This window comes from Enoplosus armatus, chromosome 13 (genome assembly GCF_043641665.1).
Source record: "Enoplosus armatus isolate fEnoArm2 chromosome 13, fEnoArm2.hap1, whole genome shotgun sequence".
Lineage (NCBI taxonomy): Eukaryota > Metazoa > Chordata > Actinopteri > Centrarchiformes > Enoplosidae > Enoplosus > Enoplosus armatus.
The window spans coordinates 601,867-627,106 of record NC_092192.1 but is presented as its reverse complement, the minus strand read 5'-3'; the positions used below and the strand labels follow the sequence as shown (position 1 = coordinate 627,106).

At 44.3% G+C, this 25,240-nt stretch overlaps 3 protein-coding genes across 4 annotated transcripts; 2 read left to right on the top strand and 1 right to left on the bottom strand.

Moving 5' to 3' along the window:
* Window positions 1-294: 294 nt before the first annotated feature.
* Window positions 295-10,703, bottom strand: pgap2 (post-GPI attachment to proteins 2). 2 transcript variants are annotated; one of them, XM_070917506.1, is made up of 6 exons: window positions 10,400-10,703; window positions 9,405-9,573; window positions 8,751-9,000; window positions 8,549-8,655; window positions 1,446-1,554; window positions 295-1,362 (listed from the first exon to the last, which is right to left on the bottom strand). In XM_070917506.1, exons 2-6 carry the CDS (start codon window positions 9,570-9,572, stop codon window positions 1,232-1,234), a joined length of 765 nt encoding a protein of 254 aa, XP_070773607.1. In that variant the 5' UTR covers window position 9,573; window positions 10,400-10,703; the 3' UTR covers window positions 295-1,231. The 2 variants fall into 2 exon arrangements, with proteins under 2 accessions (XP_070773607.1, XP_070773608.1); XM_070917507.1 differs by lacking the exon at window positions 10,400-10,703 and having other exon boundaries at window positions 9,405-9,581.
* Window positions 10,704-13,959: 3,256 nt separating this feature from the next.
* LOC139295280 (uncharacterized) lies at window positions 13,960-16,078 on the top strand. The gene is made up of 4 exons (XM_070917445.1): window positions 13,960-14,673; window positions 15,252-15,457; window positions 15,580-15,691; window positions 15,858-16,078. The coding sequence occupies exons 1-4, from the start codon at window positions 14,191-14,193 to the stop codon at window positions 16,014-16,016; spliced, it is 960 nt and encodes a 319-aa protein (XP_070773546.1). The 5' UTR covers window positions 13,960-14,190; the 3' UTR covers window positions 16,017-16,078.
* Window positions 16,079-19,872: 3,794 nt separating this feature from the next.
* timd4 (T cell immunoglobulin and mucin domain containing 4) lies at window positions 19,873-23,853 on the top strand. Its single transcript, XM_070917588.1, has 8 exons — window positions 19,873-19,942; window positions 20,896-21,074; window positions 21,867-22,029; window positions 22,148-22,228; window positions 22,458-22,537; window positions 23,213-23,324; window positions 23,502-23,535; window positions 23,769-23,853. The coding sequence occupies exons 1-8, from the start codon at window positions 19,873-19,875 to the stop codon at window positions 23,851-23,853; spliced, it is 804 nt and encodes a 267-aa protein (XP_070773689.1).
* Window positions 23,854-25,240: the final 1,387 nt, after the last annotated feature.

Sequence of the window (25,240 nt, the reverse complement as noted above, 5' to 3'; positions counted from 1 at the left end):
ACTGTCGACATCCTGAACTGACTCGTTCCTTCTGACAGCAACATGAAAGATGGCCGACTGAAAGTAATGTTACATCCACAGCGCCTGATAAAGTTACGCTAGCTTAGCTTGCTATGAATGTCGGCATGTTTTCATCAGAGAAATGAATGTTACTGAATGTAAGACGCTTCTTATTCACAGCAGCAGGTCAAACAGAGCCATTATTGGCTGCTGGAGGACACTGTTGGACCAAACAGGAGCTGTGTGATTCTGCAGGTGGTTGAATAAGACTTTGCATTAACACGTCTTTCACATTACTGTTTAGTTTTTATTAGTCGACAGAAGATTTTACATTGTTCAAACGCTAAATAAACCTTTTATTTAGCTTTAGTTTTGTTGTAAAAAAAAATGTCGTCAACATATATATTTTGTAGATTTTGTTTTCGCTGATGAAATGAACTCTGGTCTAAATAAGGTAACATTATGCAAAGTTAATCTCCGCAGACACACACCTGAATCATTGTACTGGGAACTACGTAAGTATATACGGACGTGTGTTTTACACGTTAACTAGTGCAACTCTTATCCACGACCTGGTCTGTAATAAACGTTACAGCCTCACGGAGCTGCTAGTTGGAGACCTTCGGTGTTAGAAACAGGATGCCTGTGATCTCCGTCCCCTCAGCAGCCAACATGTGTTGATGAGTAACACACGACAGCCGACAGTGAAGAACCTCCTCTGTCGTCAGCACAGCGGCACGATGCTGCAGCTGAACCTGCAGGACGAGCTGAGAGATCACATGAGGAGGAAGTGAAAGAGGAGAGTCCTCTCTTCCTGATACCTCTCTCATGTCTGTGCAGACAGTTAGCTTAGCTTAGCATAAAGACTGGAAACAACTAGCAAGTAGTAGTGCAGCACATGTTGTTCTTACTCTTCAGTTTGTGACCAGATAGAACGGGTCCATCTCAGGACAGACGCTGCAGACTATGTTAGGCTCTAAATGCTGCGGTGGGGGGGCACTGGCTCCTGCTGTAAAATAAAATTATAGATTATACATTATAGACCCTCACATAGAGCTGGTGTCGATCCTCAGGACATTTTACAGACTGAACTCTGAAGCAAAGACTCCACAGTGGCACCAGAACTCCGGCTGTTCTTGTTGTCCTTTTATTTCTTATTCTGTGATCCATAGTTCATAATTTGGGGACTGTCGCGGTCTCTTTGTTAAGAGTGCACCGGTGAGGCTGCAGCTCAGTATCGTTTGTCTTCAGGCGGCGTGGCCACGATCAACTCTTTGCTCCCAAAGTCCCATAAGGCCGTCAAGTGGAAGGCCATGTTGGAGAAGACCACCAGGTACTCAAAGAGGGCGAACAGGGTGTAGACTGGAGGCGGGGAGAACAGAGACAGGAAGTGAATAAGTGAGGAGATTCCTCCTGTGACCAATCAGAGCAGGACTGACACTCACCTCCTTCTTCACAGAACTTGTTGTGGCGTCTGAAGAAGTAAGCAGCAGCCAGACAACAGCTGACGTTAAACAGGAAGAGACGCACCTTCCACCGATAGGATGTCACCTCCTGAGACACACAGAGGAGTTAAATGCATTTGATTTAATGGTGAACTCATTCTTCAGAACCATTATTGGATGTTTTCAGTGAAGTCCATGATGTCTTGAGATATCAAACCATTTAGAGCTGCAAATAATTATTTCCATTCTCAATTAATCAATTTGTCTTACATATTTAACTTTAAATAATATATAACAGAAAAGCAGCAGATGAGCACATTGGAGAAGCTACTATTGAACGATTCATTGATTATAGATTGTTTGTCTGTCAGTGGCCTGATGGATCAATCAGCTAATTTTTCAGCTCTAAAGCTTCTACGTGGTGATGCGTTGGGTCTGTAACAGTTTCTCCCTGTATAGTGAAGTGTTAGTGGCGGAGTCCGCCGCTGGAGTGTTGCTGAAGAGAGTGAAAAAAAAACATTTCAACATGGTTCTCAGTCTCCTCCCTCACATACAGACTCGCTCTGAAAACAGGTTTCAAAGGGTTAAATAATCCCAGGTTCTCCAGGAAGTGTGGGAGCCCTGAGAATACAACAGGAGGCGGTTCTCTTTGAATCAGCTGGTGAAGGTTCCTGGAAGCTCGGCAGTCACACGATGTGCGCCAGCATGAAGACTTCTGGTCACATCTGCTGTAACTGAAACAGGGAAGAACCAAAATAACGTTCCGACAGAAGTTACTCATCTATTTCCTGAGGAAACTGCAGTTTAACATCTGGAAACGCAGTCATATCAACGCTTCTCTGCGCTTCCATTGGAGCAGTTACCCACCCAAAACCCCATAATGACTGTGTCTGCCCCCCCCCCCCAACGCTTCAATTAATTCAATCAAAAGTAAACAGGAGAGGAGTCATTAATAAAAACTTAAGACCACTACTGCTATAGGCCAAAACACTGAAGTGTGGACTGTTAAATATCAGATCTCTGTCATCTAAAGCTGTATTAGTAAACGAGCTAATATCAGAGAATCATATTGATCTACTGTGTCTGACAGAAACCTGGCTGTGTCATGAAGAGTATGTCAGCCTGAATGAATCCACTCCGCCCAGTCATACTAATACTCACATCCCTCGAGGCACCGGCCGAGGAGGTGGAGCTGCAGTCATCTTTGACTCAAGCCTGTTGATGAACTCTAGACCTAAACTGGATTATAACTCATTGGAAAGCCTCGTTATGAGTCTCTCACTGCCAACCTGGAAAACACTGAAGCCAGTCTTATTCGTTATAGTCTATCGCGCTCCAGGTCCATACTCTGAATTCTTATCTGAATTCTCAGAGTTTTTATCAGGTTTAGTCCTTAAAACAGACAAAGTCATTATCGTAGGGGATTTTAATATTCATGTGGATGTTGATAAGGATAGCCTTGGTACTGCATTTATCTCTTTATTGGATTCGATTGGCTTCTGTCAGAGGGTACAGAAACCCACTCACTGTTTTAATCACACCCTCCACCTGGTTCTGACATATGGACTTGAAATTGAACATCTAACTGTCTTTCCACAGAATCCTTTGTTATCAGACCATTATTTAATAACTTTTGAATTCCTATTACTGGACTACACGCCATTAGGCAAAAAAGCTTACACCAGATATCTATCTGATAGTGCTGTAGCTAAATTTAAGGAAGTGATTCCATCGGCATTTAATTCAATGCCACGTCTCAATACAACTGAGGACTCCTATGCTAACCTTAGTCCCTCCCAAATGGACGATCTTGTTGACAGTGCTGCAGGCTCAATGCGACAGACACTTGACTCTATTGCCCCTCTTAAAAAGAAGATAATAAAACAAAGAAAGTCGGCTCCATGGTATAACACCCAAACCCGCAAATTAAAGCAAACAGTGCAGAAACTTGAAAGGAAACTTGGCTCCACCAAACTGGAGGAATCACGTTTAATTTGTCAAGATAGTCTTAGAACTTATAGGAAGGCCCTCTGTAAAGCCAGAGCAGCCTATTACTCAACATTAATAGAAGAGAACAAGAACAACCCCAGGTTTCTCTTCAGCACTGTAGCCAGGCTGACAGAGAGTCACAGCTCTATTGAGCCATGTATTCCTATAAGCCTCAGCAGTAATGACTTCATGAGCTTCTTTAATGATAAAATTCTAACTATTAGAGACAGAATTGATCACCTCCTGTCTTCAGGTGGTATCTTACCTTCAAACACAGGACTCTCAGAAACAGCTGTAAAACCTGATGTATATTTAGATTGCTTTTCTCCCATTGACCTTCACCAAATTACTAAAACTATCTCTTCATCTAAGCCATCAACTTGTCTCTTAGACCCCATCCCAACCTGGCTGCTCAAAGAGGTTTTACCTTTAGTCAGCACTTCTTTACTAGACATGATCAATCGGTCTTTATTAACAGGCTACGTACCACAGTCCTTTAAAGTAGCTGTAATTAAACCTCTTCTTAAAAAGCCCACTCTTGATCCAGAGGTTTTAGCCAACTATAGACCTATATCTAACCTTCCCTTTCTCTCCAAGATTCTTGAGAAAGCAGTCGCCAACCAGCTGTGTGACTTTCTACATGACAATAGGTTGCTTGAGGACTTTCAGTCAGGTTTCAGAGCTCATCATAGCACAGAGACAGCACTGGTGAAAGTTACAAATGACCTTCTAACTGCATCAGACAGAGGACTTGTCTCTGTACTTGTTTTGTTAGATCTTAGTGCTGCATTCGACACCATTGACCATCATATCCTATTACAGAGACTGGAACACTTAATTGGTATCAAAGGAACCGCACTAAGCTGGTTTAAGTCGTATTTATCAGATCGATCTCAGTTTGTTAACGATGAATCCTCCATGTACGCCAAAGTCAGTCATGGAGTTCCACAAGGTTCTGTGCTTGGACCAATACTATTCACCTTATATATGCTTCCTTTAGGAGATATCATTAGAAAACACTCCATACATTTTCATTGCTATGCAGATGATACCCAGCTATATTTATCGATCAAGCCAGAAGAACCTCATCAGTTAGCCAAGCTCCAAGCATGCCTTAAGGACATAAAGACCTGGATGACCTGTAATTATCTGATGTTGAACTCAGACAAGACAGAAGTTATTGTTCTTGGCCCTGAACACCTCAGAAACACAGTATCTAAGAATATTGTTACCCTAGATGGCATTGCCCTGGCCTCCAGCGCCACCGTGAGGAATCTCGGAGTTGTCTTTGATCAGGACATGTCCTTTAACTCCCACGTAAAACAAACTTCAAGGACTGCCTTCTTTCACCTCCGTAACATTGAAACATCAGGAAGATCCTGTCTCAAACAGATGCAGAAAAATTAGTCCATGCATTTGTCACGTCTAGGCTGGATTATTGCAATTCCTTATTATCAGGCTGTCCCAATAAGTCCCTGAGGACTCTCCAGCTGATCCAGAATGCTGCAGCACGTGTACTGACAGGAACCAGGAAAAGAGATTATATTTCTCCTGTATTAGCTTCGCTGCACTGGCTCCCTGTAAAATCTAGAATAGAGTTTAAAATCCTTCTCCTCACCTACAAAGCTCTTACTGGTCAGGCACCATCATATCTTAAAGAGCTCATAGTACCCTATTACCCCACTAGAGCACTGCGCTCCCAGAATGCAGGGTTGCTTGTGGTTCCTAGAGTCTCCAAAAGCAGAACAGGAGCCAGAGCCTTCAGCTATCAAGCTCCTCTCCTGTGGAATCAGCTCCCAGTTTGGGTCCAGGAGGCAGACACACTCTCTACTTTTAAGAGTAGGCTTAAAACTTTGCTTTCTGATCAGGCTTATAGTTAGGGCTGGCTCAGGCCTGCCTGGACCAACCCCTAGTTATGCTGCTATAGGCCTACACTGCTGGGGGACTTCCCATGATGCACTGAGCTTTCCTCCTCTCCCTCTTCATCTTTACACATTCATCACAGTCCAATGCATGTTACTAACTTTATATCTTTGTGCTTTGTCGTCTCGCAGGTTGCTGTGGATCGTGGTCCTGGTACGCCTGGCTGCTGCCGCCATGGGCCTGCCTGACTCTCATCACTACAGTTATTGTGTTTAGTCGTAGTTCTGTTACTATTAAAGCTGTTATTGCTATTATTAATCTCAGCTATTATTACAGATGTAACTACTATTATCAGTCATATTTCCAGTATTATTATAATTATAGCTGCTATTTCTACTGCTAGTGCTGCCATACACGTCTGTCTGTCTGTCTGTCTGTCTGTCTGCCTGCCTGCCTGTCTGTCTGTCTGTCTATCTGTGTCTCTACGTCTATCTCTCTCTCAAACCCAACCGGTCAAAGCAGATGACCCCCCATCTAGAGTCTGGTTCTGCTCGAGGTTTCTGCCTCTTAAAAGAAGTTCTTCCTGTCCTCTGTCTCCATAGTGCTTCTCATGGTGGGACCTGTTGGTCTCTGTAATAACATTATAAAGAGTCGGTCTAGACCTGCTCTATTTTGTAAAGTGTCATGAGATGACTTTTGTTGTGATTTGGCGCTATATAAATAAAATTGAATTGAATTGTGGCTCTCACGCAGTTCATGACACACATTCTCAAGGACCCCAAAACCTCCTCAAAGACCTCCTGATCTTCCTCTAGCACTCCTTGAGCCACTTCAAGTACCACAAACACTCTTCAAAGACCACAAGCACCTTATAAAACATCAATTAAACCTCCTTGGGGACCCAACCTTCAGAACCCCTTAAAGGACCTTAACATCCTGAAACACTCCAAGTCTTTACAACCTCCACAAAAAACACAAGAAAAACCCTCCTAAAACCACCGCAGGACCTCCTCAAGAACTCCTTGGTCATTTCAAGCACCACAAATGTCCTCAGGGATCTCCATGAAAGCTCCTGGAACCAGGACTAGGGCCCACGTGAGGACACTCAAGAAACCCTTCAAGCACCTCTAGAACTCTTCTGGGACCTCCTCAAGACCCACATGATCCTCCTTATGTGGACACTCACCACACCATCAAGCAAGCCTGGAACCTCCTACAGAACCTAGAATGTCCTCAAGCACTCCTAGAACCTCTTTAACGACCCCAAACCTTTTCAAAGTCAACCAAAAGCCCCTTCAAGCACTTCTAGAACCAGACCTCCCCCCAATGATACATGATCCTCTAGTAGCCCTTCAAGCCCCACAAAACCTCCCCAAGGACAGTAAAAACCTCCACAAGCACTCCCTGAAACTCTTCAAGGACCAGTGGAATCTCCTAATCCCTCCTCTGTCTGTCTGTTTCACTGACAGTATTTGAATGAACCGGCTCTGCGGCGCCCCCTGCAGGTGAAATCAGCTTTGTGAAGGCGTCACTTTGGGCTCTGGGTCATTGTGACCAAACAATCGATCGATTAATGGAGAAAATAATCACCCATAGTGAACTAATAATCATTAGCTGATAGTTCAGAATGAGCTCCAACAGTAACATCCTGCTTCACATTAATGATGAGGAATAATCCTCTAATGACAGAATCTATAACAGGAGGACAGACACAGGAGGACAATCACAGGGGGACAGTCACAGGGGGACAATCACAGGGGGACAATCACAGGGGGACAATCACAGGGGGACAATCACAGGGGGACAATCACAGGAGGACAGTCACAGGAGGACAGTCACAGGAGGACAATCACAGGGGGACAGTCACAGGGACAATCACAGGGACAATCACAGGGGGACAGTCACAGGGGGACAATCACAGGGGGACAGTCACAGGAGGACAGTCACAGGGGGACTGACACGGGGACAGTCACAGGGGGACAGTCACAGGGGGACAGACACAGGGACAATCACAGGAGGACAATCACAGGGGGACAATCACAGGGGGACAGTCACAGGGGGACAATCACAGGGGGACAATCACAGGGGGACAGTCACAGGGGGACAATCACAGGAGGACAATCACAGGAGGACAATCACAGGAGGACAGTCACAGGGGGACAGACACAGGGGGACAGACACAGGAAGACAGTCACAGGGGGACAATCACAGGGGGACAGTCACAGGAGGACAATCACAGGGGGACAATCACAGGGGGACAGACACAGGGGGACAATCACAGGGGGACAGACACAGGGGGACAATCACAGGGGGACAGTCACAGGAGGACAATCACAGGGGGAAATTTCACAGGGGGACAGTCACAGGAGGACAATCACAGGGGGACAATCACAGGGGGACAATCACAGGGGGACAATCACAGGGGGACAGTCACAGGAGGACATCTGACTGCTGGAGTACTTTAAGGACAGTTTACTGATCATACTCACAGACTTTTACTGCAGGAACATTTTACATGCAGGACTTTCCTGGAACAGAGTATTTGTAGTATTTGTGGTAGTAGTACTTTTACTGCAGTAAAGGATCTGAATACTTCCTCCACCTCTGAACACACTGAACTAAGTCAAATCTGTTCACTGATCAGTCGACTCTCGTGACTTCACGTCAAATACACCGTCAACAAACACTAACTGAGCTCAGATCAGCGAGCAGGCTCTTTCTTCAGTACTACATTCACTACGATGTTTTGGATGTAGAATTTCTTTTAACTCAGTGTAAGAATGATACATACACATCGTATAATACACACATATATATTCACCAAAAGCTTTGGTTACAGAAACAAAAAGGAAAATTCAAACCAGGAGCAAATGGCATGAAAGTGAGGAGAGAATTCAGAATGGCATGAAGAAGAAGGAAGAAGTGGTTTCAGTAAGAAAAACAATAATAGCTAGTTTTTATTTTGTTTATATACATATCGTATATATATTATATCTGGACAGATGTCTTTCTTTTCCTTCTTATCTTCTTCATAAATCTTTGAACAAGCTTATATTGTATATATACTATATATACTACATACAGTATACACAGAGAAATACACATGAACAACAGGTACAAACACTTCATTTATAATGGTTCACTGTTTAATTATACAAATAACAGACAGACAGACAGACAGGCACACAGGCAGACAGACAGACAGACAGGCAGGCAGACAAGCAGACAGGCAGACAGACAGGCTTGTTTACCTCTGGGTTCACATAGTGTCTCCTGATCACCTGCCACAGTCTGCATGTAATGAGCATGTGCAGCAGCGAGCTCCCTATGAACACGATGAAACCGTTTTTATGGAGGCCTGCGGACAGAAACACAGTTCAATGATGTTTGGATCCTGACTGGAGGACCGGGTCTGCCGGTCTCTGCCGGTCTCTGGCGGACGGTTCTACTCACTGTAGGTTTCGGTGGACGACACGTATGTGAGCAGCAGCAGGCCGGTGTTTTCAGCCAGGTTGCAGAGGAGAGCCAGGCCGCTCAGCAGCAGCTCCGGCAGCCTCTTGGCAAAGCGGCCGCGGTAGAACTTGAAATAGGTGGCGGCCAGCAGGTAGCGCGGCGCCGAGTGCAGGCCGATGCAGCAGCGCCAGATGTAGCGCTCCGGCAGGCGGCTGATGGCGGCGCTGATGGACGGGAGGTAGTTTGATACCTGGTTGGACAAAAAGAAAGAACACACAGGTGCTGACTTCAGCATGTCTAAAAGAAACACAGAGGGATGATCAAAGATTTGATTATTTATTCCACATCTCATTTAGAGTTTGGTGGTTTGTGTTTTCTCCAGTGAATCACGTTGTTATGTTTCACAGTGTATTATTGTCATCAGGTCTGTTTTTAAGTGTTTTCAATTTGTGCATTAAAAAATGTTTAAGAAGTGTTTCCTGTCTGAGGGTCAAACCAGAAACAGACTTGATGAATAAATGCTGGCGTACATGAAGCTGTGACTGAGAGTGAAGAGCTGGAAACATCAGATCATATTTCCATCATGTTGTCAAAACACAAACTGACATGGATGCTTCCAAACAGTTCACTCCTTCCACATCAGTGACCACTCACATGGCAGTGTGTGTACGTGGCGTCCTCAAAGTGGTACATGAGTGAGATGAAGAGGCAGGCGATGAGGCCGGTCAGAGGGAGCAGAACCATCCCCACAATGAAGCTGGTGAAAGGGAGCCGGATGAGGGGACGGTCCCGGTCCAGGCTGCTGTACGGCCCCTGGAGCATCCTGGACAAACACAGCAGAGGACCAAACACTTCAAACAGACGGCAAGATCACATGTTTGATCTCTACAACACACCTGACATCATCAGAGTGCCTCCCCTGCTGTCCAAGCTTCATTAGAACATTTTCAATAGCAGTGGGTGTTTGATTAAGGATAATTATTTTTGTGTTTCCAATATTAGTCAGTACTTTCTCTGATTAATCAATTCCTTGTTTACTCTATCAAATGTCAGAACATAGTGAAACAACTCGCAGTAATCCGATGTTTTACAGACCAAGCGAAAAATTTATCAAGAAAATAATCTGCCAATCAGAATCAGAAATACTTTATTGATCCCCGGGGGGGAAATTGCGACGGAGCAAAGGTCATTTCTGCACTGAAGTTTCTCGACTTATACACAATACCAATATATCTGCAACAAGCTAATATCAGGACATATATTGATTTAGCTCTAGAGATATTAATGTGCGAGTACAGTAGGCCTTCAATGACAGTTATCCATTACTGTCCTTCTCAATGGGACAACAGGCTGATCGGGCTGGTTAAGAGCTGTTCCATAAACCAGCATTAGTCTCTGCTGCAATGGGACTCAAATCTTAAATTTCAAGAATTATCAATGGAGTTTGGCGTGCTGTTCTGGTTTGTCTAGACTGATTTGGTAAACCAACAGTTTTTGAACACGTGCAAGTTTCCCTTTAATTACAGGTGATGCAGTCGTGTGACGTTAGTTTACCACCCTGGACGTGTCGTCACTCTCCACACGCTGTTTGGCTAACAGTTAGCTTTAAACTGGAGCAGATGTGTCGCGTTATAACGACAACCACTCACCTCTGCAGCTCTCCAGGCTGGCCCGACTAGGTGCTCCGCTTCACAGCCATTTAACCACCTTTAGCTTGTGTTAAGCCCAAAGAGCTAATCCTGTTAGCTTCGGTAGCTACTTGGGCAACATAATATAACGTCAGTTAGCTAACATAGCTATGAACTTCAGTCCGCTCGACCTGAACTGTGGCTTTAAATGTGTTAGAGTTTGTCAGACAGGCGCGCAGCTTCTCTACAGCTGCTCCGCTCACTTTAAAGTCTCTGACAGACTTTATGTTCGGGTTGTTTCTGTTAGTTTAATGATCCTCTAGCGGACCGGACGGCGCACTTCGCTCCGGTTCACCAGCGTCAGGCTAGCTACAACGCGTCGAAGAACTTCCGGCCGTTTCAACCTTCACAATAAATGTCTCTCCAATACGCGTCCTCTGTGTTGTCTCCCCCAAATTACACAGTTACAGGTGCTCCCATGCAAGAGTAGAAAAGTAGCGTAGATTTAGAAATGAGAAGTATGTACAAATATATATGTATTGCATTGGTGAATTAATAACTATATAATAATAAAAAATATAATATGAATCCTGGCCAGAGTCCAGACCAGGAGGCAGAGTCGCAGTCCTACACGCTTCTCTGCGCTTCCATTGGAGCAGTTACCCACCCAAAACCCCATAATGACTGTGTCTGCCCCCCCCCCGACCACTTAAATGAATTCAATCAAAAGTAAACAGGAGAGGAGTCATTAATAAAAACTTAAGACCACCACTGCTATAGGCCAAAACAATGAAGTGTGGACTGTTAAACATCAGATCTCTGTCATCTAAAGCTGTATTAGTAAACGAGCTAATATCAGAGAATCATATTGATCTACTGTGTCTGACAGAAACCTGGCTGTGTCATGAAGAGTATGTCAGCCTGAATGAATCCACTCCGCCCAGTCACACTAATACTCACATCCCTCGAGGCACCGGCCGAGGAGGTGGAGTTGCAGCCATCTTTGACTCAAGCCTGTTGATGAACTCTAGACCTAAACTGGATTATAACTCATTGGAAAGCCTCGTTCTGAGTCTCTCACTCCCAACCTGGAAAACACTGAAGCCAGTCTTATTCGTTATAGTCTATCGCGCTCCAGGTCCATACTCTGAATTCTTATCTGAATTCTCAGAGTTTTTATCAGGTTTAGTCCTTAAAACAGACAAAGTCATTATCGTAGGGGATTTTAATATTCATGTGGACGTTGATAAGGATAGCCTTGGTGCTGCATTTACCTCTTTATTGGATTCGATTGGCTTCTGTCAGAGGGTACAGAAACCCACTCACTGTTTTAATCACACCCTCCACCTGGTTCTGACATATGGACTTGAAATTGAACATCTAACTGTCTTTCCACAGAATCCTTTGTTATCAGACCATTATTTAATAACTTCTGAATTCCTATTACTGGACTACACGCCATTAGGCAAAAAAGCTTACACCAGATATCTATCTGATAGTGCTGTTGCTAAATTTAAGGAAGTGATTCCATCGGCATTAAATTCAATGCCATGTCTCAATACAACTGAGGACTCCTATGCTAACCTTCGTCCCTCCCAAATGGACGGTCTTGTTGACAGTGCTGCAGGCTCAATGCGACTGACACTTGACTTTATTGCCCCTCTTAAAAAGAAGATAATAAAACAAAGAAAGTCAGCTCCATGGTATAACACCCAAACCTGCAAATTAAAGCAAACAGAGCAGAAACTTGAAAGGAAACTTGGCTCCACCAAACTGGAGGAATCACGTTTAATTTGGCAAGATAGTCTTAGAACTTATAGGAGGCCCTCTGTAAAGCCAGAGCAGCCTATTACTCAACATTAATAGAAGAGAACAAGAACAACCCCAGGTTTCTCTTCAGCACTGTAGCCAGGCTGACAGAGAGTCACAGCTCTATGGAGCCATGTATTCCTATAGCAAGGACTGCCTTCTTTCACCTCCGTAACACTGAAACATCAGGAAGATCCTGTCTCAAACAGATGCAGAAAAATTAGTCCATGCATTTGTCACGTCTAGGCTGGATTATTACAGTTCCTTATTATCAGGCTGTCCCAATAAGTCCCTGAGGACTCTCCAGCTGATCCAGAATGCTGCAGCACGTGTACTGACAGGAACCAGGAAAAGAGATCATATTTCTCCTGTATTAGCTTCTCTGCACTGGCTCCCTGTAAAATCTAGAATAGAGTTTGAAATCCTTCTCCTGACCTACAAAGCTCTTACTGGTCAGGCACCATCATATCTTAAAGAGCTCATAGTACCCTATTACCCCACTAGAGCACTGCGCTCCCAGAATGCAGGGTTGCTTGTGGTTCCTAGAGTCTCCAAAAGCAGAACAGGAGCCAGAGCCTTCAGCTATCAAGCTCCTCTCCTGTGGAATCAGCTCCCAGTTTGGGTCCAGGAGGCAGACACACTCTCTACTTTTAAGAGTAGGCTTAAAACTTTGCTTTCTGATCAGGCTTATAGTTAAGGGCTGGCTCAGCCCTGCCTGGACCAGCCCCCTAGTTATGCTGCTATAGGCCTACACTGCTGGGGGACTTCCCATGATGCACTGAGCTTTCCTCCTCTCCCTCTCCATCTTTGCACATTCATCACAGTCCAATGCATGTTACTAACTTTATATCTTTGTGCTTTGTCGTCTCGCAGGTTCCTGTGGATCGTGGTCCTGGTACACCTGGGTGCTGCTGCCATGGGCCTGCCTGACTCTCATCACTACAGTTATTATGTTTAGTCGTAGTTCTGTTACTATTAAAGCTGCTATTATTAATCTCAGCTAGTATTACAGCTGTAACTACTATTATCAGTCATATTTCCAGTATTATTATAATTATAGCTGCTATTTCTACTGCTAGTGCTGCCATACATCTCTGCCTGTCTGTCTGTCTGTCTGTCTGTCTGTTGGTCTGTCTGTCTGTCTGTCTGTCTATCTGTGTCTCTACGTCTCTCTCTCTCTCTCTCAAACCCAACCGGTCAAAGCAGATGACCCCCCCCCACCAAGTTTTTCCTTGCCCCTGTCACCAAAGTGCTTGCTCATGGTGGGACCTGTTAGTCTCTGTAGTAGCATTATAAAGAGTCGGCCCAGGGTTTGTAAAGTGTCATCAGGTGGCTTTTGTTGTGATTTGGCGCTATATAAATACAACTGAACTGAACATATTTCTTCCGTCCGTACATCTTCAGAGCCGTTCAGGTCTCAGATTTCTCGCTGTAGAGCGTCACGTTGTCGGACGATATCGTCCCCCTCGGCCTTCATGCCGTTGCACTGGCTGGACATCACTGATGAGAACAAAGAACGACACACGTATCATCACTCTCAACCAAATAAGAACACTGTGGATCCACAGGAGAAACAGAAATGCTCCTGTGGACTCATGACAGGCTGTGTTGGTAAGATGAACCAGCTTCACAGAGTTTGTGTTCAGATGTACTTTCACTTTTGATTCTTGAGAACAGCTCGTGTCAGAAACTCTGACTTTCACATTTGATTCTTGAGAACAGCTCGTGTCAGAAACTCTGACTTTCACTTTGACTTGAGGTCCGATGTTATTCTGTTGTCTGATTGGGACCGGAGTCATTGCATGTACGATGCAGAATTACAGTCTGTGTGTTCCTCATGTGGTGACTCCCAGTTTAACCTCCTGGGTGTGGTTTCTATGCTGTTGTTAGAAACAGCAGACCAAAGATCACTTTTCTCCAGAGTGAGAGAGAGACTGAGCAGGTACTCCTGACTGTACAGACTTTTAATCTGTCTTCTTAACCTACATCATTTCCACCTGACCATGAAGCGCAGCACAAACAGGAGAGGATATCCGGAAAACGTTGTTGAAGGTCGACACTTGAAGCTGAAAGATTTGAAAGAGGAAGCTCAGAGAGTTGGATTGGGAAACACATACCTCGGAAAAGACAACATCCCGACGTCCCCCCGACCCGATTTTCATGTGTCTCATCTGACACACGACACAGACCAAGCTGGATTGCGTGGTATCAGGGGGGATCATGGCTTCAAGAACCCATTCAAGACTTCAAGGCTTCAAGAGTCTCTGCTGTGGTGGACTTTGATTGTGGGACCTGATGAGATAGCGTCAGCTGAGAGGAGGCTCCTGGAGGAGGCCTACCCAGACCGCACGGAGGAGCAGGCCCAGATGCAACAGAGCTTCCTGGGGAAGTTTGCCACCTCCCCGGCCTTCCAGAAGACCTCCAGGCTGGGCTCCTACCGCTTCAGCTTCCCCCTGGAGGAGCTGCTGAAGGCCTACAGCGAGCAGGTACACTCAATAAGAACTAGTTTGTACCATGTGTCAACAGTAAAGATGACAAGAAACCAAAAGGGAGAGGTGGGGAGAAGTGATATCATTTAAATCTGGGGATAAGAGAACACTTTGTCTGACTGTCTGTCTTTTCTCAGTCTGAACAAAGCAGTTGTGTTTCGAGGCTTGTGTTCTGATTCAGTCAAAATGCCGATGCCTGCTGGGCAACTCTTGGTATTACATTTGTCTTAAAGCTTTCATGACCGTTTATTTGCTTAATAAAGCTTATAATATACAAACGGATCACTTTTAGTCTACAGCTCTGTTTTTAACTACTACTACTACCAGAAGGACACCTCTGATATGCAACGAGGCTTCGTTGTAGGGGGGGGGGTCACGTGAGTTCAGGTGAGGCGAGGCATCGAAACACGTTTGTGCAGATACCTCTGCTTTGAAAGGTTAGGGTATGTCGACTGCCACCTATTTTTGCGGTTGCACAGTGCGTCAGGAAGGAACAGCAGTTCATGTTAAATAGGCAGAATGTGTCACCAAGCACCTGTGTGTTGTTTTCCTCCATTAACACGTCTTTTCTCCAGCTTTGCGCCGGCGCTCAGCCCGTCATGCGGCAGTTGAGGACCATCCTGTACAAACAGGAAGTGGTGCATGTTGTGCTGGTCCACAGCCCAGCCAATCAGGAGCTGTTCTCAGACCATCCTTTGCTGACTGACGACCCAAACGCCGTCTGCACTTACAAAGATGGCTGCTTCATCTGGAGGCCTGAGGCCATGAGTGAGACACACAAGTAAGAAGCTTTGTGACACAGACAGTCATTACAGACAGACTGTAGACTGTATATCACAGATATACATACGTTGAAATGAGTGACGGGGTTCAAGTCTGTCCTTGGTCTCTGTGTGTTGTCAGCTACCAGCTGGTCCGGAGAGATGACGAACAGCAGATGGAAGCGGAGATGCTGTTCACACATCAGTTTTATGTTTGGGATAGTGTGGCCGTCGCCCTGCATGTGGGCCAACAGGTACGTTCACACGCTGGATCGGTCGGTCCAGACTGTATAGATTACAGGTGATGATGTTGACGAGCGGATCTGCAGGTTCTGGGCAGATTCAGAACTTCATTCACTGATGAATCGAATCCTCCGACTCAGACGCACCTCTCTTCTTCTGTGTTTTCACCGTTTTCAGGTGCTGCACTTCGATGCCGGTCGACTGAGAGAGACCCTGTCGTTCTGTACTGTTGGACAGGCTCCAATCAATCGTTCTTACACCTTTGATGGCTTCTCACAAGCTCAAGATCTTGTTAAAGAATTGTGGCCCGACGATCCTACACCACTGGAGGGCTGAACAGCTGCACGAAGGGAGTCTGCAGTGGTTTCATATGTAACAGATAAACATGTTCCCATTTGTTCTGTTTGTTTTATTATCTCTACAAACCATTCGACCTTTCGTGGCCTTCAGGGGGTCTCAGCCCCCCATGAGAATGTCAGATACACTGTACACATGCAAAACCCAAGCCCAGTTTTTATGAATTAAAGTTACACAAATACTACAGTGGTGGTCTCACTGGTCTCACTGGTGAGGAGAAACATACATTTATCTACGACAAATAAAACAATTGTTTTTATGGTACATGGAAACCTAAGGAAGGAATAAGAAAAATACATCTGTACCTCAAATGTGACGCATTCAGCCTGGTTAAATTAATACTGTAAAATGAATAAATACGTTTAACAAAACTAATGCTTCACTTCAATAAATTATAGAAAAATAAACGTGAAATCAAAAAATAAGTATTTACCTAAATGATTTTTTTGGCTCATTTGAAGGTCAAATCTGACTTTCCAATCTGTCAGATTACGTCAACTTTACGGCATGAAATATACAATATTAAACACATCCATTCAATGTAAGAAATAACAGCAGACATAACAATATATCAACTTAGTTAGCGTAGTGCTACAATATATAATGTTCTACAAAAAATAAAATGAACACAAGATAAACATTAATAAACAACTAAATTACACTTAAAACAAATCTCACAGGCCGTTTGAACAGATGGGACGATGTTATGTTACTACAGCAAAGAAAAGATAGCAATAAACTAAATTAGCTAAGCTAATAGGACCACTAGCTGCATGGCTAACTGAGCTAACGGCAGCTGCAGTTAGCAGCAGTTAGCAGTTACTTTCTAAAGCTTTCTGTCCATAAATCACAGAGAGTTGAGGCAGAGCAGCCGGAGGACATCAGAGGGAAAACATTTTCTCCATCAAATGAGGGAGTTTCACCAAAGTCAGTGAATAAAGTTGTGTGTTTTTGTACAGTAATCAGTGAGGCCCAGTCGCCAGCAGCATATATCGTTTTTCCAACCTACTTCTTGTCTCATTTGTGGAAGTTCATCACATTCACATTTCAGAAGAAAGGGGGCTTTTAGGGAGGCGGGCCTTGAAGAGACAGGAGCTCAGACGGCTGTCAGACAGGGTGAACTGAGGGGCCACATGAAGGGCCACAATAAGATGAAGGACTTATTAGATCTGTGGATCATGCAGAGCTGCTCTAGTGGAGTCCCAGAATACAGATAGAGAGCTGGACACGAGCAGATAGATCCTCTTTAAAGACACTCAGCTGCTCATCTTACTGTAACAGTCATGCTGTGTATTTGTGTTTTATTACAGTAGTTCAGCATGAGCTCCACCTCAACCAACTCCAACAGTAACATCCTGCTTCACATTAATGATGAGGAATAATCCTCTAATGACAGAATCTATAACAGGAGGACAGTCACAGGAGGACAGTCACAGGAGGACAGTCACAGGGGGACAGACACGGGGACATCTGACTGCTGGAGTTCATCATGGCTGGGTTTTTTAGTTTTAGTAGTTTTATTGTTTTTATAGTTTTTATTCATTAGCACCCGTAGCCAAATCAGTACTGCTGCCTCGAACACTGTTCAAGCTCGTCTTTTATACCTTTAGACATACATGGGGTCCTACTATAACACATGAGTCTGTAAACCTCCGTTTCCCATCTAGGGGTCAGAAAAAGAGACCTTTCACATACCAAAGAAGACCACGCCTAAACAACAATAAATCTTATCTTTATGGGACCCCAACATCTGCTAGTTGTTTACCTGGAACATTGCATACGTGGCAACTTTGTACTGCATATCATTTTATGAAAAGACTACTTTTATGATTAGTATCAAATAATACACATCAATATCTTGATTGTTCTTACTTGTGTCTTGCTGTTGCACTATCCTGTATGCTGCTGTAACAGGATTAATAAAGGATTATCTTATCTTAGTACTTTTACTGCAGTAAAGCACTGAGTACTTCCTCCATCACTGCATCTTATCATCCTGACTGCGTCACAGATCGAGTCTAAGACCAGCAGGTGGCAGCATGAAACATATAACAGGTGTTAGATGTTAGGATTATTATTGATCATTTGTCCTGAAACCATCATCAGTTTGTCTTTCATCACAAACTGTGGGAGGCTCAGAAGACAACAGTGGTGCAAAGTAAAGTTTGAAGTACTTGTACTCTTCCAGCTTTATGCCACCTGATACTTGTACTCCACTACAGACAAAACATGTGATCACTTTATAAAATATGATCCATTGGAGGAGTTGAATCGAATTCACATGAGCTCTGAGCAGCAACATCAGAGTGCTGTTGACCGTTAGAGCATCCACAGTACTCTAATATACTGCACAGTAACGTAGCTCTCTGCCAGGGGCCACTGGACATCATCAGTACTTTCAGATACTTGAAGAAGATGTTGCTGGTGAACATGTGAGTCGGGCTGAGGCTGACGAGTGTCATCAGTCCTGCAGGACAGACACTGGAGAGGAGCTGTGACTCAGTGATCAAACACTTCATGTTTCCTCTGCAGCTTCTCCCCCTGTGGGTCTGCAAACTGTTTGAGCTTTAATATTTGTCCTCTGGATCAATATTGTCTCTGGTTTTGAGTGTAAATAATGTGAGTGGAGAGCAGGTGAGACGTCTCTGTTCATGTTGAGCTGAAGAGCTTTGATGTTTTATTTCAAAGATCTCTTGAATCTGATCACGAGTGAACGTCTGCAGCAGAAAACATCACTAATGCTGAAAGCTTTTAATATTTTTCTTCATGTTTCTTCTGCGTTCAAAATCTGAAACTTTTTTTTTTCTAAATGATTTTGTCTTTTCAAATTAAAAGCCTCTCGGATTGTCAGTTTGGGGAGAAACAGACGAAGTGAAGAAAAGAAAGAAATACTTGATGTGAATAATGAGTCCTTTGTATGTCTGCGACGTCTCCACACAGCCAGTCAGAGTGTGTGTGTGTGTGTGTGTGTGTGTGTGTGTGTGTGTGTGTGTGTGTGTGTGTTACAAAGGCCTTTTGTCCTCATTATTTCCTTCCATCAGTGGAAACACTGCGTTGGTTTAAAATACTTTTTAAATTATTTCTGTTTTCTTTACTGTCAACAGGAGACAGGAACACTTCAGATGGAGGTGTAACGGGTCCTCCAGGCTGCTTCACTTTTAAGTAAAAGTAATAATACCACATTGTTAAAATACTTCATTAGCCAACAAGTTAAAGTCCCGCATTCAAAATCCTATTCAAGTAAAATTACAGAAGTATTATGAGCAAAATGTACCTTACATTTCATATACATATATATGATATATGAGATATATATTTATATGATTGATTCTTAAAACAGTGAAAACAATCTGCTGTTTAATTCAAAAAAGAAAGGAAGAATTTCTGTAGCTTGAAATAAAGAATGAGAGTTCTGAATTATTTTAGAAAGTACTTGAAACAAGTTCATTGGCATTAAAAACTGTTGGAGTACTCTTACTGCTCTGGAGGTTTAGTCACTTCTTAGAAACAAAATACGACAGTCAGCAGATTTTGAACAAAGCATCATGTTCTACAAGCGGCTCACGTGGTTTGAGTTTAATCTTATAAATATGGAAACATCGTAAAATGACGACGGTGTCAAGTGAAGTAGAAAGTAGCAGGAAAGTGAGTGCAGTAAAGGAGTTGAGTAAATGTACTTAGTTACGTTCCAGAGAGAATCAATGAAGACACACACACACACACAGTAAACCACACAACCCCCCCCCCCCCCAACACACAGCTCCGTCACAGAGTCACTCTGTGTCGTCGTCGTCCAGCTGGACAATGAACACACACACTCACACACACTCACAGGATGGCTGCCGTCTCGCCTCGCTGCCGTCGAACGCCTCAGACCTTCATCATCGTCCTCTTCTTCCTGTCAGGTGAGACACAAACTGCTGACATCACAACACAAACTTTGATCTGAACTGATCTGGACCCTGTTCCTCAGCTGTGGTTTAACTAATCCCGGCTAACTTGCTGTTATCGGGCTAAAATAATCCTGTTTATTCTCATCCAGCTGATCTGGTTCTCTGAAAGCAGTTTGAGGATCGATCTGTTGATGAAGTTATCTTGAATAACAGTGCGCTCTTATTTTGAAATAAAGGCTAAATGAGCAGAGAGTTGACGCCATGATCAGCTCTCATGTGATTGGCTGCGTGCTGATCATGTGATTGCAGGTACATGAGCTAGGTGTGTTGGGAAGCCTCCCAGCATGCACTGGGGCAACAGACTCATGGACATAAGTCTCATGTTCAGTGTTCCTGCGTTGTTACTGGGTTCTTCAGTGTTCTCCAGTCTGACCTCTGTTAAACATCAGATGTTGAATGTGGTCAGACTACGACTGAAGTTGGTCTGTTATGAAAATGAACCGTCACTGAAGCAGTTAAACTTGTATTTTAAAGTTTTAATGTTCAAACGTCAAATTAAATGCGTCTGTTCGAGCTCCATCGGCCTTTTAGTCTTTGAGTTTATTTATTTCTGCTCAGTATCTCAAACTACATCTGGATCTGTTGTGATTATAAACTTTATTCAGTTTAGGTCTAATTGTTTTTTTGTCTCTATGTCTCTGTCTTTGTGTATCTGTGTCTGTGTTTTTGTGTCTGTGTCTTTATGTCTCTGTGTCTTTGTGTCTCTGCGTCTTCGCCTTTGCGTCCGTCTCTGTGTCTCTGTTTCTGTCTTTGTGTCTCTGTCTCTGTGTCTTTGTGTCTCTATTTCTGTGTCTTTGTGTCTCTGTGTCTTTGTGTATCTATTTCTGTGTCTTTGTCTCTCTGTCTCTTTGTGTCTCTGTCTCTGTGTCTTTGTGTCTCTGTGTCTCTGTGTCTCTTTGCTGCAGGTGGACATTTTTTTTCCATTTCCTGTTTTAAAGTGCCGGAGGGGGGCGTGGCCTCTCTGTCCTGTCAGTACTCTGTGAAGCGGTTCGGTCTCAGTCGGGTCTGCTGGGGTCGGGGCTGCGGGACCTTCTGGTGCAACAACATCCTGGTGCAGACGGACGAGAACGGCGTCATCTCCAAGGTCCTGAAAGCAACATTAAATGTGTAGATGTTTGTCTGATTATACACGACTGGACTTCTCCTCTGCTGTCTGTCCACAGAACTGATTGCAGATCCGTTCACTGAAGAAAGAGCTTTTAGTCCGTCTGAGTTCTCTGTTAAAGCTGCACCTGATCTGGACCCTGTTCTTCTAATGTGGCTAACTTGCTGTTATCAGGCTAAAATAATCCTGTTTATTCTCAACCAGCTGATCTGGTTCTCTGAAAGCAGTTTGAGGATCGATCTGTTGATGAAGTTATCTTGAATAACAGTGCGCTCTTATTTTGAAATAAAGGCTAAATGAATAGACAGTTGACACCTTGATCTCCCCTTATATGATTGGCTGAGTGCTGATCATGTGATTGCATGTACATGAGGTAGGTGTGTTGGGAAGCCTCCCAGCATGCACTGGGGCAACAGACTCATGGACATATGTTTGGTGTTCCTGCGTTGCTGTATTTGAGAATTACTTCCTGTTTGAGGTTCATCCTGAAACCTCTTGGTCCTGATACAGCTGACTGTCAATAAGCAGCACTTTTGCAGGTTTGGGCTAAAGTAATTGTTGCTATGACAACAGTTCCAGCTGAATTCTAAACCAGCTTCGACGAACCGAAAGATCCAGACTCGTGTGAAATGGTCAGCATTATACGCTGCATACCTCGGTTATCCACATACAAAGAACGAGACCTGGGACTCTTGATGAACTCTGTTTACAGCAATGTTTAAGAATGTGCGCCGTCCCTGCTGTGATCTAACCCTGACCCTGGTGCTGAAGGTAACGGACCGGTACCGGCTGACGGGGGACGTCCTGGATGGACAGATGGACCTGGACATCCTGAACGTGAGGCGAACGGACAGCGGACCATACTGCTGCAGGGTGGACATCGACGGGATCTTCAACGACAAGAAGGTGATCATGAACCTGAGAGTGGTCAAAGGTGAGCAGCACTTCACCGTCTGAAAACAATACGCAGGTGTCCACATGAACGCCGGGACAGGTTCTGTTGGAACATTCAAACCAGCGTTAAACCAAACCATCTGTTTCTTCCTCCTCAGCTCCGGTCACCAGTTCTCCTCCTCCAACGACATCCACGACAGCAACGACCGATCGAGTCACGGAGCCGTCCACCTCCACAGGTGAGACGATGTTCAGCCTCAGATCCACCTGCTGCTTGATCAGACAGGTCACATGACAAAGGGGCCTGCACCCCGAAGCAGGTTCAACTTGGCCTGGCTCTCCTTGGGCTGCCTGCTTCAACAGTGATACTGGACACCTGGTATCCTGAAGCTGGTTAACTGGTTCTGTTAACTCTTGATGAATGCTGTTCAGCAGTACTGTTAGTGTACTCTGTGTGTCTCCGTGTAGTAAACTGGAAAACCCTGCTGTCGTCTCAGCTGGACCTTCTGAGGAGGAACTCCACCCTGCTGCACTCTGACATCGTCACTGTGAGTAACCACGACCCACCCACCCACCGTAATGTTAGATTATGGACAGAATCGTGGCTGGGTTTGAAGCTGCAGCCAGCACCTGTTAGCTTAGCTTAGCATAAAGACTGGAATCAGGGGGAAACAGCTAGCCTGGCTCTGTCCAAAGTTAACAGAGCTAACAGTAGCTGCTGTCAGACTCTCTGTGTCTCTGCCGGACAGACAGGAAGTCTGTCCCTGTGAGAGAGTCTCTGTGTGGGTACCTGTGTCCTGGCTCTCTACTGTGTGTGGAGTGCCAGGACATAGTCATAGGCCTGCTGTCTGACGCTGCAGAACCTGCCTGAGAATCCTCCTGTTTTTAACTTTCCTTCAGTGTCTCAGTGATCAGTGATAGTTGTCTGTCCGTCCACGAGGACGCTGCAGACAGGAGCTGCTAACAGCTGATTCAGCTGCTGTGATGGAGACCATGTGACTAAGTGGAGACAGATACAGGCTAAAGACAACGTGTCTGTGAAGAGAGCAGCAGCAGCGGCCTGTAGCTGACATGATGATGGTCTCACTCTCCTGATGTCTTTAATGTTGGTTCAAACAGGGGTGCATGCTGGTGTTAGCATGTTAGCATCTTTTAGATGACACATTTTTTGACTTTTGGATTCTAACTTTAAATTGAAACCTCTCTCTCTCTCTGTGTGTCAGGTGGAGGACTCTCTCCCCTCTCTCTCCCTTCAGATCAATGTTCCCGTCCTCTCTCTCTCCCTCAGTGTGTTGTTGGTCTTGGTGGCAGTTTTTCTCTTTCTGGCCTTCAAACGTACGTTCTCTCTTGTTATCCTTCATACAGCGTCTCCATAACATGCAGACAATAGAAAAGCTTTGCTCTGAACTGCAGTGCAGTTAGTAAACTAAATATGATTGAAGCATTTAACCTTAACAAACTGAGTTGGTATGTTTTTCTAGTTCCTGATTAAAATCTTATTTTCCTCTCCAGGTGGAATATACAGAAGAGCCTTAAAGACCGGCTGGTGAGTTCAACGTAGATGCTGAACGGAAAGTGTAATGACATCCGATCCGCAGGTCAGCTGGTAGTAAACTGTGACCTCGATATGACCCTGCTGATCTTCAGTTATTAGCGTTGTTATAAATGTCGATGGGATTTTGAGGTATGAGGTTTTACTTCAGGAACAGAACCTGGAAGTCCTGGTTTCACTTCTGCTCTCTACGAACTTACTGAAACAGTAACGTTTCTTTTCTCCAGTTTGTCCTCTGAAGAACCTCCTCACATCATCTATGAGATCCGCATGAGAAGACCAGTACAGGAGAACATCTACACTCTGGACTAGAGAGCCTCGGCCTCACCTGGACTGGAATAAACTTAACAGCACACACACACACACACACACACACACACACACACACTTATCCATAAAGCTATATGTGTTTGGCATGTGCTGGTTTACAGTATATTTTATTCAGTGTGCAAAATACTGTGTGACAATCGGGGGGTCCTGGTCCTGGTCCTGGTCCTGGTCCTGTGAGCATCAGCCTCACAGGTCTTCATCCTTTATGTTGTTCTAAAAACATGAGAGACAGGTTTCGTCCTCTGAGCAGAGTCCTGCACGTACAGCTGCAAAGCTCAGCATCAGAACCGACCGGTGCTGGACCGGACCCGGTTCAACAGGTCAATATAAGACTGAACCAGTAGGCTGATCAGATCTGCTCCTCCTGCTCAGACTCTCAGACTCTGTCTGCTCCAGACCCCCTTCATCCATTATTAAAGTCTATGTGTTACCTGACTGAGAGCAGGCCGACCTCGTTTGTCAGATATGAAGGGGAGGAGTCCACCTGCATTAACTGTAGAGGTTGTAGAATCACACCACCAGAAGAGTTTTGACACCCCCACAGGTGTTAATTAGGGTGTCTGAGACCCCCCCGTATTTCGCACACTGAAGGTATTCTACCTGCAGCCGTGTGTGTTGCTGCTGCTGCTGCTGCTGAAGTCTGTGTTTTATTCCTGTTTCCTGTGTTAATAACCTGTCTGAATAAAAACCAATCAGAGCGCAGATACCTGTGTGTAAAACATCATCCGTCTGTTTTCCAAAACGTACAAATGTCGGTTTTAATATATATATAAAACCACTCTTCGTGGCACATGAAAGATATTTGGTATTCACCAATCTTCTGACACAAGTTGGATTTATATCAATGAGGGTGGACAAAACAACAGAAACGCCTCTCTGTATGATCCTGTAAAAGGATCCTACAGGAGCGTCTAGTATAAATACACAGTGGGAACTTTGTCTACAGTCTATAGGGAAAGAAGGGAAAATAAATCATAACGTAATGTCGGAAAAAATAAGAATAATAAATGTTAAATATCCCAAAACCCCAAAATGTCAGTTTGTTCATTTTCAATACTGCAATCGTTCCTTTTAATCCAACATTTGTGGGTCTTTTCTTTAAAGATGTTCCACAGCTGCTCGAACATCAGCCATCCAACGAGTATCAACAGCTGGAAGAAGTACTCAGATCTGGTACTTCAGTAAAAGTACATTTTTTCTATTTTATGTTTCATATATTTTCATATCTTATTGTTTATTTTCTATTTTCTAGTTTTTTCTCCTTGGCTTGCAGTAATTTTACCTTTCTTTATATTTTCTACTTACTATGTGTACTGTTATGCATCAAAATACCAAGCAAAGTACTCATTATGCAGAATAATAAATATGA